At 47.5% G+C, this 15,923-nt stretch overlaps 1 protein-coding gene across 1 annotated transcript in view; it reads left to right on the top strand.

Annotated features, from left to right (window-relative positions):
- The window catches only part of GLP2R (glucagon like peptide 2 receptor), a 52,532-nt gene that overhangs the window by 17,333 nt on the left and 19,276 nt on the right, over nucleotides 1-15,923 (top strand). Inside the window, exons 6-10 of the mRNA XM_044391703.3 lie at nucleotides 3,973-4,079; nucleotides 5,939-6,092; nucleotides 8,012-8,171; nucleotides 9,192-9,252; nucleotides 9,659-9,728. Of these exons, the coding sequence (XP_044247638.2) occupies nucleotides 3,973-4,079; nucleotides 5,939-6,092; nucleotides 8,012-8,171; nucleotides 9,192-9,252; nucleotides 9,659-9,728 (552 nt within the window). The remainder of the gene's footprint in view (nucleotides 1-3,972; nucleotides 4,080-5,938; nucleotides 6,093-8,011; nucleotides 8,172-9,191; nucleotides 9,253-9,658; nucleotides 9,729-15,923) is intronic.

Here is a 15,923-nt window from a genome sequence, read left to right as displayed (position 1 = left end):
GCCCTCCCTTCAGCAGTGTATGAGAATGCCTGTCCCCTCCGTGCATGCATAGTGCACGCTGATTATGAAGCATTTCATAAAGAGGTCTAAGTGACTTAAGGCGCACCTGTTGGTACTGAGAGTAAGCTGGAAACTGGGTGTTCTGGGTCACTAGGGAAGTAGGCAGATTTTATTGGAGCTCTGAACATAGAAGACAGTTTAAGGAACTCCTCTGTAGGAGTGTAATGAAACCAACCATACTAGGTGCTGTTGGTGCCCATCTTTATCCCCTTGCCCTAACCAGTTTGGTACACAATTATCTAACGTCTTATCGCTAGCATATGCATGTCTTTGCTGGTTCTCTGGTTCTCAGAGCCCACTTAGTCCACTGAAAGGCAGGCCAGAGGCACCAAGGAACTAATGCCCTCCCCCTTCCCCACCACAGAATAGCCCTTAACCAATGACTGGCAGGAGTTAGTATGTAAATGTCCCAGCTCCCTCAGTCTTAGAGTAGCTAATTCTGAAGCTTCCAGAACTTCCCCAGAGGGAGTAAGCTCCAACTGCCCACCATGGTAACTGCCTTGATAATGCACCGTTTGTTTTCCCTAGCTTCTTCCTTCCCCTACGGATGATTTGTTCACTTTGCACGTAAAGTCCTTGCATTCCAATCCTTGTCTCAGGAGCTACTTCTGTGGGGACTCAAACTAAAACACAGACGAATAAAAATCAAGCAATTCCCCTAATTTGTTTCAAAAAAGCATAAAACACAGACATGTTTTAAAATATAATAATTCAGAGACAGATTATTAGGTTACTTAATTAAATGTGTTAACTTCATATATCCTCATACATCCATACAATATAAACGAGGCTCAGATGACTTAGGAAGGTCTCGATATGCCACCTGAATCATCAATTTAAAGAACTCATGCCACTCTGTGTGTAGAAACACTAAACATTTCTCTGCTTTCAAGATATTTATAGCCTATCTGGAAATACACAACAAATGCAAACAAACAACACATTAGTGAGTAATATAACCGATGCCCCAATTTGTGAAACAGACCACAAGTGCTTTGGGAGTTCAGAGTTGACAGTACACAGAGAGGCATTCATGGAGGACTTCTTGTAAGAGGTAGGTTGGTGCTGGTTTTAGAAGGATAGATTTAGTTTCGAGTTGAAGAGATACCAACAAGAGCAGTTAGAGACATGACAGGATTGTAGAGCTCTTGACGGGGGTCCATAGAAAATAATTCTAGATAGAAATATGGTTGGGCTTGATTTGGAAAGAGTCAAAGGCAATACTGAGATTTCTGTATCCAGACCACCATTACAAGAAATGTTGAAGAAAGTCCTTTAACACAGAAAGACATGCATGTTCTATGGAATTTTTAATCAACATAAAGGAATGTAGAGCACCAGAAATAGGAACTGTGAGGGTAAACATTTTTTATCTTATTTTTAAAATCTTTTAAGAGATGTGATTAATTAAAGATAGTAACAACGTATTATGGGTCTGATGTAGGCACGAGTAAAATGTGGGACAATAGCACAAAGGCCAGGATGAGGGACATGGAAGTATGATAAGTTAAAGTTGCATACTATAAACATGAAAGCAACCACTAAAAAGCAAAACAGAGGTACAGCTAGTAGGTCATGGAAGAAAAAAATGGAATAAAAAATACACTCAAACCAAAATAAGGAAAGAAAACAAAGAAAAGATGGGACAAAGAGAAAACCAAGAGATTTAAGCTCAACCAAATAAATAATCACATTAAATATAAATGATCTAAACACCTTAATTAAAAGAGATTATCAGGTTGCATTAAGAAGATAAAATAAAATCCAACTATATTCTGTCTACAAGACCCAGGCAATTGATTTTTGACAAAAATGCCAAGCGATTCAGTGGGGGAAAGAATAATCTTACCAAAAATAGCGCCAGAGCAATTGGCTGCAAAAACAAAAACAAAAAAACTGAACTTCAACCCTTGCCTCACACCATGAATAAAAACTAACTAATGGATCGTAGACCTAAATTTAAGAGCTCATTCTATTAAACTTCTAGGATAAAAGCAGCTGAAAATATGAAGGCCCTTGGTCAGGTAAAGATTTCTAAAATAAGACACAAAAAGCACAACTATGTAAGACAAATCTGACAAATTGAACTTTATCACAACAAAAAAACTCTGCTCTTCTAAAGACACTGTTAAAAAATGAAAAGGCAAGCCACAGAATGGGAGAAAATGCTTGCAAAACACTTATCTGACAGGAGATTTATATCTATTATATATAAAGAACATTACAATTCAAAATTAAGACAAACAATCCAATTTGAAAGATGGCCAAATATTTGAATACATACATCACCAAATAAGATACACAGATGGCAAATAAGCACATTAAATGATTCTCAACATTGTTAATCATGAGAGAAATGCAAATTAAAACCATAGTAAGCTAGTACTACATACCCATTAGAATGGCTAAAATTTAAAAGACTGATTATATGAAGTGTTAGAATCTAGAGAAGCTGGAACTCCTACTCCACTGTCGGTGGAAACATAAATTGATACAACTTATTCAGAAAACAGTTTGGCAGTTTCTTAATAAGTTAAAACATACACCATACTACTCCACCATTCTATTTCTAGATATTTATTTGAGAGAAATAAAACCCTACATCGTCATAAAGACTCATACAGAAATTTTCATAGCAGCTTTATTTGTGAAAGCCAAACTCTGAAAACAACTCAAATGTCCATCAATAGGTGAGTGGATAAATAAATTGTGGTATATTCTCAATGGAATATTACTCAGCAATAAAAAGTAGACAATTGATACATGCTATGACATGGATGAATCTTAAAATAATTATTCCGAGGTAAATAAGCTTGATTTGGAAAGAAAAGAAAGAAGAAGGAAGGGAGGAAGGGAGGGGAGGGATGAGGGAAGGGAGAGGGAGGAGGGAAGGAGGAAGGGAGGAAGGAAGAGAGAGAAAAAGGAAAGAAAGAAAGAAAAGAGAAAGGAAGGAAGAGAAAGGGAAAGTACATATCATAGGATTCCATTTATGTAAAATTTTGTAAAGTGAAAATCTCTAATAACAGAAAACAGTGTTTACTTGGGCATTAGATGGTGCGAGGAAATGAGAGGAGATGTACTATAAAGGGTCACAAGGAAACTTCGGGGAGGTTATGGAAATGTTCATTATCTTGAATGTGGTGATGAAATCACAGATATATTCATGTCTAAATTCATCAAGGTTTATTCTTTAAATATGCACAGTTAGTGGTACACCAGGTATATTTCAATAAAGTTGATAAAATTGTAATGTAGAGAAGCTTAAGCCATGGTTTAGCACGTAATACATATTTGCTGTGGGTTCTTGTACAAAAAATTTAGTGAGAAACATCATCTTGATGGCGAGAAGCATGACGGATTGAGTGAGAAGGTGAAATTCCATTGGAAAATGACAACACAGAGTTTCCAATAAATTATCCTCTGTTCACAATCAGGCTGCCCTGGGACTCAGAGAAAATATTCCACTATTTTATGGGGTCTTCACCTAAGTGGTCAGGCATGAAAAGTTATTTTAGGAGGGAACATCCAGATGAAAACCTGGCCCCATCTTCCAGAGAGAGGGTCTCCTACACTCTAGGGACAGCACACCCAGGGACAAAAAAAAAACCTGTCCTCATTTCTAAGGCACCCTCTTGTTCTGGGCTCATTTCTTCCTTGATACTGTGAATCTTGCTGTATCAACGTTGGGCTATAGGATCAGCCCGGGAGGTGAGACCCCCAGTGGGTATTTCAGTACATCAAGGCTCTTTGGCCTCTGCGATGGGCCAGAGAGCAGTCTAAGCTACCCTAGCTGGGTGTCAACAAGGCTACAGTGTATGCCTAGACCCTTGGTCATCCAGGGCACAGATCTGGGGGGTGGAGAGCATAGCTGCCTGGCTTGGTGGTCAGATCTGCTCTTTTGTCTCTGCTCAGGCGGAACACCGTGCCTTGCTGTCGACCTTGCAGCTGTTATACACCGTGGGGTACTCTCTCTCCATCATCTCCCTCCTCCTGGCACTCACCCTCCTCTTGTTTCTTCGGTGAGTGGAACTTCTGCCTGCACATCTTCAGGTGTCCACCCCGGAATTTGATCATTGGCTCCCTCTAGAAGACAGAAGACTGGGCTGGCTCATGTCATGGCCCATCACAGCTGGAAGGGATCTGAGAATGTCTCTGGCTGATCAACTCCATTTTGCAGGTGGAGGGGAGAGGGATATCCAAGGCCCAGTGAGAGGCACTGGGTCACTGGGGTCACAGAGTACAGCTGGAACTGGAATCTGGGAGTCTTAATTCTGCTTAGCCTCCTTGGGATCGGATAACCTCCTGTCTACCCCGCTCCACCAAAGGCATGGTTTTTACAGAAGAGATTAAGAAACTTACCCAAAATTAGTGAGTGGCAGAGCTGGGCCCCCAGGCTTCCTCGGTGCCAGGCACATTTCTAAGCACGTTACATGCATTAAATTATTTAAATTTCTTCGTAAACAGAATTAAGGCCAATTCTAATCCTAGGAGATTAGCATTATCGTTAGCTCCATTTTATAAATGAGTTGACTGAAATATGGAGAGATCAAGGAGCTTGCCCAGTGCCATGCATCTGGTGAGTGATGGGGACAGGTTCACAACCAGGCAGGTCAGAGCCTGAGCATTTCATTCCCTTATATTGTTTCTCAGAATCCAAAGCCTGAGTGCATTTTACTAATTCATGTTTTTAAAAATCATCCAAGTGAGATATTCATGGACCCCTGAGGGAGCCCTCCAAGGCTGCCTCTCGGCCTTCATTCAGCAACATAACTGAGTATAATGTGGCAGAATGAGCATTTGATAACAATGCAGGAGACCTGGATGGACCTTCTGGAGACCTGGATGTTAGCACCGTAACAGCTCCCCAGCTGGGCTCCTGTAGCCCCAGGTCTGGCCCCTCAATCCCAGGATATTCTATGGCTCCTGGAGCAGAGTCATGACCATATCCCCCATCCAGAGAGCAATTTTTGAGCAGTGGGAGAATTCCATAGCCTGTACCCTCTGCCATCCATGACCTCCTCAACTCACCTTCTCAAAGTCCCAGAAGCAAGCGCAGAGAAAGTAGCTGCCCAGCCCTGGGGAAAATTACTTTAGCTCAGCCTGGGGGTTGACCAGATGTCCATTTTGCCTCATGTGCTGGCAGAGCAAGATCTAGTCCTTGCCTTTGAGTGGCACCCAATCTAATTAGGGAGAAAGATGCATAACTAATAAAACACAAGACCTGCCTCAAATACTGTTTAGAAAAAGTAATACTAGCTCTAAAACCAGGCAGATTTGTGCTGCATTGGAAACACAGGCAGGGCTGTGAGGACACAGTGATGGAAAAGGGTCCTTTTGGCTAGAGAGACTGAGGACACAGTTTTACACCAGCCAGTACCAAAAAAAAAAAAAAAAAAAGCCTGCAGGAGGCTTCAGGTGGGTGAGGAGGAGGTAACGAGGGCTGACATTTTCTGGATACTTACGATGGTAGGCACTGTGTGAGTACTTTGCACCCATTAACGCACTGGTGCTCCTACAATCCTTGAGGTAAGCACTCTCGTCCTCGCAGGTAGTAGAGCCTTAGAGAGTGGTGCCTTGGCCTCAGAGTTTCTGGGTCTGAATCTCAGCCCCACCACTTACTTGTCTAGGACTTTGGACAGCTGATTTAACCCTTCGGCCTCAATCGCTCAATTTTTACTCAATGTGTAAATGTTATCCCCATTTTCCAGATGAGGGAAATGAGGCACAGAGAAAAGCACATAACCCAGCCGTGCCGCTCTGGAGTCTACGCTGTGGACATCTGCCCTCTAGTGATAGGTGCCCAGGTGTTTCAGGCACACACCTGTTGGTCTGAACCACTCTTTCCTGAGGGAAGACACCTGCTTTTCTCCCTGCACAGAAAACTCCACTGCACACGCAACTACATCCACATGAACCTGTTTGCTTCTTTCATCCTGAGAGCCCTGGCGGTGCTGGTGAAGGATGCCATCTTCTACAACTCTTACTCCAGGAGGCCCAAGAGTGACAAAGAGTGGATGTCCTACGTGTCAGAGGTATGTCCCTCCCTATCATAGCCTCCCACCCGGTGAGCAGTCCTGGGAATCGTGGGACAGGAAGGCGGAGCTGGGAACGGGAAGAGGGAGATAAAGGGGTGTCCAAGTCCTTCTGGCTAGAGAGACATCATCTGACTTAAAAACAAACCCCCAAAACCAAACCAAAAAAACCCCCAAACCTCCCGAGACGGGGGCAGGTCAAGGAAATCCTCATGGAAGAGTCTGCCGCAGGGTGCTGTGTGTTCTTGGATGGGAAATTTCTTCATCTGTGAGCAAAACAACCAAACCTGATCAGCCTTTATTACCATTATTATTATTAATTATTATTATTACTATTTTTTTAAAGCAGCAAAGCTTTTGCACATTGAAATCTGCTTCTGTTGGGATGTTTTTTCCTTTGTCTTGTTAATAATGATTGTAGTAACCTGTTGAATTCACCCTCTGGAATAAACCCAACTCGGTTCTATATGATATATTACTCTTTTTCCTGTATTGCTGGATTCGTTAGCTGATCCTGTGTTTTGTTTAGCACTCCCTCATCTGCACCTGTGAGTAAGTTTCTTCTCTTGCGATAAAGAAGATAAAATTTATGCTGACCTCTTTAAACAAATCAGACTTGTCACCTCTTTCTCTATTCTCTGGAAGGATTTATTTAAGATGGGTATTTTTCTTTCTTAAACGTTTGAGAGATCACTCCAGTGAAGCCATTTGGGCTCAGATTTTTCTTTCTTGGAAGGCGTTTAATTATGGACTAGTTTCGACTCCTATTCAGATTCTCTATTTCTTCTTGCGTCAGCTTTAGTAGCTTGTGTTTTTCTAGGAATTTGTGCGCCTCGTCTAACTTCTCAGATTTCTTGCCATAATATTGTTCATAGTTTCTTAAAATCTTTTTGAGGTCTGTTGGAGCTATGAAGGTATTGCTTTTTTGGATCCCATGATACTTTCACTCTCTTTTCTCCCCTTTTGACCATCCTGGCCAGATGTTTTATGGCTTTACTAGACTTCCCGTAGAAAGAAATTTTGACATTGTTGATTCTCCTTATTTTATGTTGTCTCTTTCGTTAATCTCTGCTTTTATCTTTATGCTTTCCTGCCATGTCCTTTCTTGAGGTTAAGTTTGCTTTTTCTGACATGGTAGTCAGGATAGTTGATTTTCCACCTTTTTCTTTTTTAACCGAAGTCATTTAAGGTTACAGGTTGTACTCTCGATGTGGTATTAGCCGCATACCACACATTTTGGTATTCAGGATTTTCCTTTCATTCGGTTCAGAAATAAGTTCTAATTTTTACCATTATTTCCTTTTTGATTCACGGGTTATCTAGAAACATATTTCCTCCTTTCCAATCATATGAAGATTTTTTTTTTTTAGTCCTTGGTTTCTTGCTGAGTTGAATTAAGATCAAAGAGCATACCTTCTAGGGGCGCCTGGGTGGCGCAGCGGTTGGGCGTCTGCCTTTGGCTCAGGGCGTGATCCCGGTGTTCTGGGATTGAGCCCCACATCAGGCTCCTCCGCTAGGAGCCTGCTTCTTCCTCTCCCACTCCCCCTGCTTGTGTTCCCTCTCTCGCTGGCTGTCTCTATCTCTGTCAAATAAATAAATAAAATCTTAAAAAAAAAAAAAAAAAAAAAAAAAGAGCATACCTTCTAGTGCTTCCTTTAGGGAACTTTCTGCTAACGAGGTCTCTCTGTTTTTGTCCGTCTACCAATGTACAAAATGTCAAGGGAGAGGCTGGGCTTTGGAAGCTACAGGAAGCCCTCCCTCCCATTTTGTTAGTGTTGCCAGCCTCTCCGAGATGGTCAGTGGATTCACAGGGTCAAGGTGGGGAAGAGGGAGGGCTGTGCATGGGGAGGCCCTTCTCCACCCTCTTGGGTCCACATGAGAATGCCTGGCCTCACCCTCGGGTGCTCTGTCCTCCGCAGATATCTGCCTCCTGCCGCTCCGCCCAGGTCCTGCTTCACTACTTCGTGGGTGCCAATTACTCATGGCTGCTGGTCGAAGGCCTTTACCTCCACACGCTGCTGGAGCCCACAGTGCTCTCTGAGAGGCGGCTGTGGCCCAGATACATGCTGGTGGGTTGGGGTGAGTGACCTCTTCTCCTAGGGGCCCATCAGAACATAGGAGCCTGATGGAGCCTTTGGTTTCCCAATCGGAGGGAGCGTCTGGGACAGAGAACTCTCCAGCAGCAAGATGCTGAAGAAAGGGCTGTGTGTGCGCACGTGCAGAAACTCACAAACACTGTAGACCCAATGCCAACGTTCAAAAGCCGACGGGGTTTTTGATAGAATCAGAGGCCCTCCCTCCTACCCTGTCCCCAGCAGTGATCTGCTCAGGTTGCCATCACAAAATGCCATAGACAGCATGGCTCACCCAACAGACATTTACTTCTCGAAGTTATGGAGGCTGGGAAGTTTGAGATCAGAGAGCCAGCATGGTCGAGTTCTAGGGAGGGGTCTTCCTGGCTTGCAGATAGCTGCCTTCTGACTGTAGGCTCATGTGGGAGAGAGAGAGAGAGAGAGAGAGAGAGAGAGAGAGAGAGAGAGAGAGAAAGCAGGCTCTCTAGTCTCTTCTGGTCTCTTCCTATAGGGGCACTAGTCCCACCATGATGACCACCACCTCCCCTTCCAAACCTAGTTACTTTCAAAGATCCTGCCCCCATTATCACCACACTGGGGGCTAGGGCTTCAACATGGGATGGAGAGTGGGGGAACACATTCAGTCTATAACGCCAACTGAGTCTTCAAGATGGGGTCTGGAACCCCTGTTGCCACAGACTCTTGGAGAACGTGAGGCTACAGGATTCAGAAGAAATACGGTTGGCCTACATTTTGGGAGATTTGGGTTAATGTCTTGGATTTACTCTGAGCTGCTTTGCAACACATGACAAACGTTTTCTCCTCTCTGCGTCCCGGTTTGTCTGACAGTAAAACAACAGATGGGCTCTGTCCCACCCTAGGTCTCTCCAGCTCTCAGCCTGCAATTCGGTGATATGTGGGCTTTTATACATTTTTGCCAGATGCTTTCGGCCCATCAGGCTGGGGTGGGAGGCAGGCAGGTTTCGCCCCTCGGCTCCTAACTGCGTCTCCCCGTTTCTTCCCCCAGCCTTCCCGCTGCTGTTTGTTGCACCCTGGAGTATCGCCCGTGTGCAGCTGGAGAACACGGGGTAGGAAATTCACCTGCTCTCGCACTTCCCAGATATGCCCAAATACAAGGGTTTATGCCATTTTCCCCAAGAGAACATCCACTCCCTTCCATTTTGGCCATCTACAATATACTTAGAAATGTAGATAAAATAATCACAGATCTGCCTTGTAGTAATGAGTTTGTTAGCTTAGTTACACACGCAAATCAGCACAAAATTAGCTGCAGTTAACGCGAGAAGTCACTGCCTTGGTTAACAGGGGCCCTCAGTGTGTAAAGCTATGGGGACAAATTGGTTATTGTGTCATCGTTCACAGGGGCTGGGGGTGGGGGGCACGTCTTGAGTGTGAGCACCCTTCCTCCAGCGGGCACGAGCCCGTTCGTTCAGCCTTGTCTCTGTCTTACGTCTTCACCCCACTCTGCTGTAGGTGCTGGGGGATCAACAGGAATAAGAAAATCTGGTGGATCATCCGCGGGCCCATGCTGCTTTGCGTAATGGTAAGGACTCTCCCGCTCCCGCTTCTTCCTCTCTGAGCTCGGCAGCTGTGGGGGACCCCGCTCCCCTTCCCCGGGCACCTTTCCCAAACTCTGTGGCTCGGCGGGAGCCGGGGCCGGTTCCCTTGAGCAGGAGTGGCTGAGTTGTGAGTAGGACGTGCTGAGCGAGAAGGAACAAGTTAGGGGCGTCTCCTCGTTGTGGGTCAGGACTCAAATGCAGGGTTGAACTACACGCCTCCCTCTCCCTGGGTCCTCAGACTATGCCTAGAAACCTGTAACCAGCTCAGTGACCCCGTATTGGTGGCCCTTAGGGACGCAGCCGCCCTCAGTTACCAACAAGCCCAGGGATGGCAAAGCTATGGGCTCGGATTCTGACACCATTAGCAGGAGGGAGGGGGGTGAAAGGAAGCTGCTTTAGAAGAGAAAAGCGTAGTCAATGTTACCCAAAGCTGGGGTGGGGATTAGTCAAGAGATAATGCTCCTCGGAGACCCTGAGGAGGAAGGGCCCTTATTCCTAGTGGCCCCAGAATTTGACAGCTGGGGAGGGACTGCTTGACCCGGAGTCATGAAGCTCTTTTGGAGGATACTGTGGGACGCAGTCTACCAAAGAGGCCGGGATGGGGAGGGGAAAGCAGCCATCGAAATTGAGGGGGACATCGGGAGTGTGGGGGTGCTCTTGATGAGTCCAAGGCCGGTGTCACGTCTAGGCTGAGCATGCGCGCTGCTGGCTGCGTCCCCTCCGGTCACTCTGCACACAGTGGAGTCTGGCCACACGCATCCCGAGCGAGAGCGGAGTTGTGAGCTCAGCCCTGCCCCTCCCCCACGTCACTTCTCCAGGTTCCCGTCCTCTCCAGCCACACTGCCCATTGTGGCCCCAGCACCCCTCCTGACGGGTACCCCGCACACCGCCCGTGACCTGTATTGAGAGCCTCCTCTATGCCACGCCATCTAAGCACCCGGTACACGTGAACCCATTCACGGGCAGGGGCTATTATTATGTCTCTTTGACTTACGAGGACACCGAGAATATGGGAAGAGACTTGCCTCAAGTCCCAGGAAGTGGGGGCGCTGGATCTCAGCCCAAAGGGTCTGACTGGGGGCACCAGGACTTGTAAGCACAGCCCTGTGCTGCTGCCCCCCAGATCTTTATCACCTCCTGCCCACATGCGTGATGCAGGCCTGCCACACATTAGTACCTCATCTTGGACCCTCCTGCGCTGGGCGCCCCCTCCCTCTGCCATCTGATCCCCCTGGCTGCGGTCCCCAGACAGTCCCCGCAGGAAATAGAATCATCACACCTTCCTTCGTGTCCTTCCCAGATCCCGTACACACTTCTGCTACGGCCCCAGCAATCCTTCATTACACGTATCTGTCCAAAACCTGTCTGCGGCCACTGTCAGCCCCATGTTCTAGTCCTCCTGGCAGCCGGCCCAAGCAGATGGCAGCCCTGCATGAACTTATTCAGTGAACACCTGTGACCCACACTCCCCAGCACTGGAAGGTTCTCGCTAACCAGGCAGAAGAAGGCAGGATGGAGACCAGCAGGCCCTCCGTGGGATGGAGGTCACGCTCGGTGCAGCTGGAACCCTAGTGTTTACCCTGCTGCCTTCTAGAAGCCATATCGATGGTTCTCCGTCTTGGCTGCTCTTAGAAGCACCGGGCTGTCTTCCAAAACTTGTTTTGCTTGGGCCTCACACCCAGAGACCTGTGTTCCATTGATCTCAGGTGTGACCTGGGGATTCCAATGTGCAGCCCGGACTGGAGAGCATCCTCACAGCTCAAAGGGTGGTCCCCTGAGCTCTTGTTGTAAATTCAGGTTCTCAGGCCCCGCCCCAGACCTCCCGAATCAGAATTCGCACGGCAACAAGATCCCCGGGGTTTGGGGCTCCCATGGGAGTCTGTGGACCTCTTTGCCCTCACACCGGTGGTTCTCAAGCCTGGGTGTGCGTTAGAAACAAGGCTCATACCCGAGAGGATTACAGCAGAAATTCTCGAGGTGGGGCCCGGACAGTTGTAGTTTTAAAAGCTCCCAAGTGATTGGAATGGTGCAGCGTTGGTGGTACAGCAGGGAGCGCAGCTGCCTTCCGAGGAATTCGAACGCACAGCCGCGGCTGGGGCCACTGCTCTGGGCCTTGCCGCTTGGCTGTCCGTGGCCGGCTGACCTGCGTGCTGGTCCCTCCCGCTGCTTCTGAGTTCCCGTAGCCCCACCCTCTCTCACCAGGACAAGACAACATGCCGTACCCTCTCATCTTGGGTAAAACGACCTTTAGGTGCCCTTGCTTCTACCACCCCAAGCTGTTACCAGCTACACCGGAACGGTCAGGGTCACCTTGGCTCGCACTGGCTCCTCTCTGTCCCGTCCACACCTTCTGCTCCTCCCGCTCACCCCTGCCCACGGTCTCTGCCGTTCTTCAGCCTTTTGGGATTTCCTGTGCACAGCTGCGTGCTCTCCCTCCTTCCCTCTTGCCCCTGGCAATCCAGCCTCTGTCTCGTGGCCGGAGCGGACTTCCGAGAGCTCAGTTTGATGACGTCTGTCTTCTCTGTGTGATTTTTCATGGCGCACTCTTGCTCTCAGGCGTGCTTCCAAACTCCTTACTGTGCTGAGTGGGTAAGTGTTGCCATTCCCTGTCTACCCACCCGGCCGCAAGCACCCCGCGCTCAATTTCTACGTGGAAACTCACCGTTCCCCGCATCCATCCTGGTGCTTCACTCCTCCCATGCCTTTTGCAAACACTGCCCTTCCCTTCTGCAAACCCATCTGATGGCCCCACGTCTGGTGGACTCTCTTCTTCCTTGGAGACTAAGCTCTTTACTAATTCACCTCTCAAATTCAGGGAAGTCAACAGTCACGCCTGGAAGGGACACTTTCATAATCGTCTTCGGGTCTGTGAAGGTCTTCCAGAGGACCTTGCTGAGCTATGGTTGTCTGAGTACCGGGGCTTGGACAAGAGGAATGGGTTTGAAGAGAAATGAGGAAAGTTCCTTTTGGTCACAGGAAGGACATCAGAATCTAAACTGGTAAAACCTTGACGCGGACCACAGAGAAAGGCTTTGGGTTGTTCATCTCTATCAGTTTCCTAGAGAAGAGACTCTGTCCTGAGGAACGGGTTGCCGAACCTGATGTCTTCCTGCCACCCACCCCACCCCCAGCGCCGCGCAAGCTCTAGGATCCCATTCTCTTCACGCCCAGGGTAGTGGGTTTCACGTACCCTACACAGAGCGTGGGCTTCGTGGCCGACCTGTGGTATGCCCTTGAGCCAAGCGGTTGACCTCTGTGGGCTTCTGTTTCTTCTGTAAAATCACAGTTGGGTTGGACCAGTGGTTCTTAAGTGACGGTGATTCTGCCCCCCCTTGGGGACATTCGGCCACGTCTGGAGACATTTTTAATCGTCACAACTGGGGTGGGGGTCCTACTGGCAGCTAAGCATAGAGCCCAGGGCTGCCGTTCCACACCCTACAGTCCACAGAACAGCCCCCACGGCAAAGAATTGTCCCACCCAATGCCAACCACGCTGAGGTTGAGGGACCCTGGGCTAGACAGTGACTGCACAGAACAGCTCAGAAGGTTAAGGGATAAAACCAGAAGAGCCTGGACTCTGCCCTAGAGTGATGCAAACAGAACTGTCATGGTGGGCTTCCTTAGCACTCGAATCACAGGCATTCGCTCTCTTGCACCTGCATTTAACATTTATGGAGCACCTGCTGTGTGCTTGGCTTGGTGCTAATTTCTTTCAGGGGGAAAAAAGAGATGAATGTCCTATCGTTTCTGCCCTCAGGCAGTTCAAAGTCTAATAGTGATGGTTCTGAGATTCATCAGACCATGACTGAGCCAACAATTGCCTCCACGTTTGATTAAAAGACCACATGTTACAGTTTTCCACTAACCTGAGTGGATAGAACCCCAAACCCAAAATAGGATTCCTGGAAACACACACTGGATGTGGAGCCTGGGTCCCTGAATGGCATGGAGCATGGAGCAGAGCTCCCCCTCAATGTGATAAGAGTATTGCATAAGCAAAAAACCAAACCTTTATTGCGTTAGGGGCAAAAAAAGGGGTTTCCTAACCCCACGTATTTGCCAGCTGCTAAAAATAGCATAATAACCAAGAAGTCGCTCATAGCATTTGGCATTTCAGAGCACTTCTTTCATCTTGTCCAGATTTGAGGCTGGTTCCTATTTTCTGGAGCATGGTGCCAGAGGCTTCTGGGAAAAGCCAAATGTGCATCGTGAACCGAGCTATGGGACTAAGGAGAGTCTCCTGTCCCCAGACCCAGGCTCCCCAGTGAGCATCCTTGTTACCATAGCTGGGCTTCTCCCACCGCCCAGGCTGGGTCTGCATCTGTGGCTCAGCACGGGCTGATGTAAATGAGCGCCATGTTGGGTTTCCAGACAGCCCGGCTGACTTGAGCTGCTGCCTTCCTGAGTCTCTGGGTTTCAGAAATCACCGTCATGTGACAGCCCAGAGTCCAGACGTCTTTCATGGGACATAGACATTGGAGAATTCCCATCTTCTTCAGGGTGCAAGACTCCACTACTTAAATTAACCCGTTACCTTTGAGTGTACATTGAGAATAGAACCATCCTGGAATAATATAATAGTCTTGTATCCTAGTCTCTGCTCCCAGTAGAATATCCATAAGGCTTTGATTAGTCCAGCCCTTCACGGACAGCCTTACAAAGTACGTGCACTGCAAGATTGTTCTATCCACACCGTAATTCCTGGTGGTAACAGATCAACCTAATCGAACACACAGTTGAACAGCTTTTTTGAGCCAATGAGTTGAAGGAACCATGTGTTGACTTAATGGTTTCATGTGTTCCTATTGAATCTTCTCTGATAACCTCAGGACTTGGGCAAGTTGAGAAATCAGTAAAATTAGTCCTTACTGGTCTTGTCCCTTTATAGGACTTCTGTCTCACCAGGAGCCCAAGGGGCTTTCTGTGTCCCCAAAACAACTCATTTCCACATTGCCCTCCTCTAAGAGCTACAGTGGAATCTCTCCATACCCTGTGTTTTCCCAACCCATTAAAACTCACCTTTGCCGCAGCCCATCTTCTGCTTCCCATGGTGAAAGTAGGTCAGATCATAAGTAGTGACTAAATCATTCATTGTTATACAAATGAGAAAATGAATGAATAATAGATGGAGAAAGGCCCCCCATTCCTAGGTGTTCCTTACCTGCTATGTGATGGGTGCACTTCAGCAGGATTCTGAAGATGAAGTATTTTAACCCAAAGGAGCTCTAATGGTAGGCATTTTAGCCACACAGCAGGCCAGATGAGGAGGGGACGAGGGTTGGCAGGGGGTAGGGATAGATGAAGCCGACTTCTGAGCCCCCTCCCATGTTAGCAAATACCTCTGCCAGCCCGTAGACCCAGCTCTCAGCGCAGGAGCTGGGATGCCAAAGCAGCATCACCAAGAGAGAATGTTCTATGTGCTAATGCACTCTGTACCTTCTAGGACCTGAAAGGGAGCCTTACATATTTGGGGTCCCAAGCACCCCCATTCTGATCACAGAATCTAAGAGGAGTTGGCTGGGTTCTTGAATGTGCTTGCTGACTCTTATCTTGTTGGACACCTAGAGGAACACAGGCTCGTCCGGGCTGGTGTTTCCTTCCGCGGCACTGAAGAAGGGCTTCCTCCATATGGCCCATTGGTTGATGCCCATTTTCTCATGTCTAGTCCCTGGAAGACACAAAGAACAGCAAACCCCCCCTCCCCCCGCCCCTCATCACAACCCTTCATTTCCTAGGATGCAGTCCCGATTGAAATCAATTTGCTGAACTATGTTCCTTTCCCCGCTTAAACTTACTTTGTGAGAAAAATGCCCAAGTTCAACAAATCACTAAGCCAAGGACACGACGTTTTCTCTTCGTGATGAAAAGCAGATATCCCATTAAAGAAATAAATGACTTGGTTGCGTTTAGTTTGTATTTAAGTGTTCTGTTACTAAATATTCTTTGGCTGGGAAGCTCCATCATTCCTGTTGGCTGGTGGATTGGATAAATAGAGTCTTGCCTGAAACTGCAGACTGTTCGTTTTGAGCACTGATTCCCCTGGGGCCAAGAAGGCAAGTCACAGGAGGTACATGTTGGATTCTGCCGCTTGTGTTTCAGTATGTGGTTCTAGGGTTGTGTTTCCAGGCGGGGGGCATTAGTACTGGGTCGGCTCAGTATTTGTAGACACTTTACTCCAT

Source organism: Ursus arctos, unplaced genomic scaffold (assembly GCF_023065955.2).
Source record: "Ursus arctos isolate Adak ecotype North America unplaced genomic scaffold, UrsArc2.0 scaffold_14, whole genome shotgun sequence".
Classification (NCBI taxonomy): Eukaryota; Metazoa; Chordata; class Mammalia; order Carnivora; family Ursidae; genus Ursus; species Ursus arctos.
Note: the sequence above shows the minus strand (reverse complement) of the source record. Positions and strands in the feature narration are given on the sequence as shown.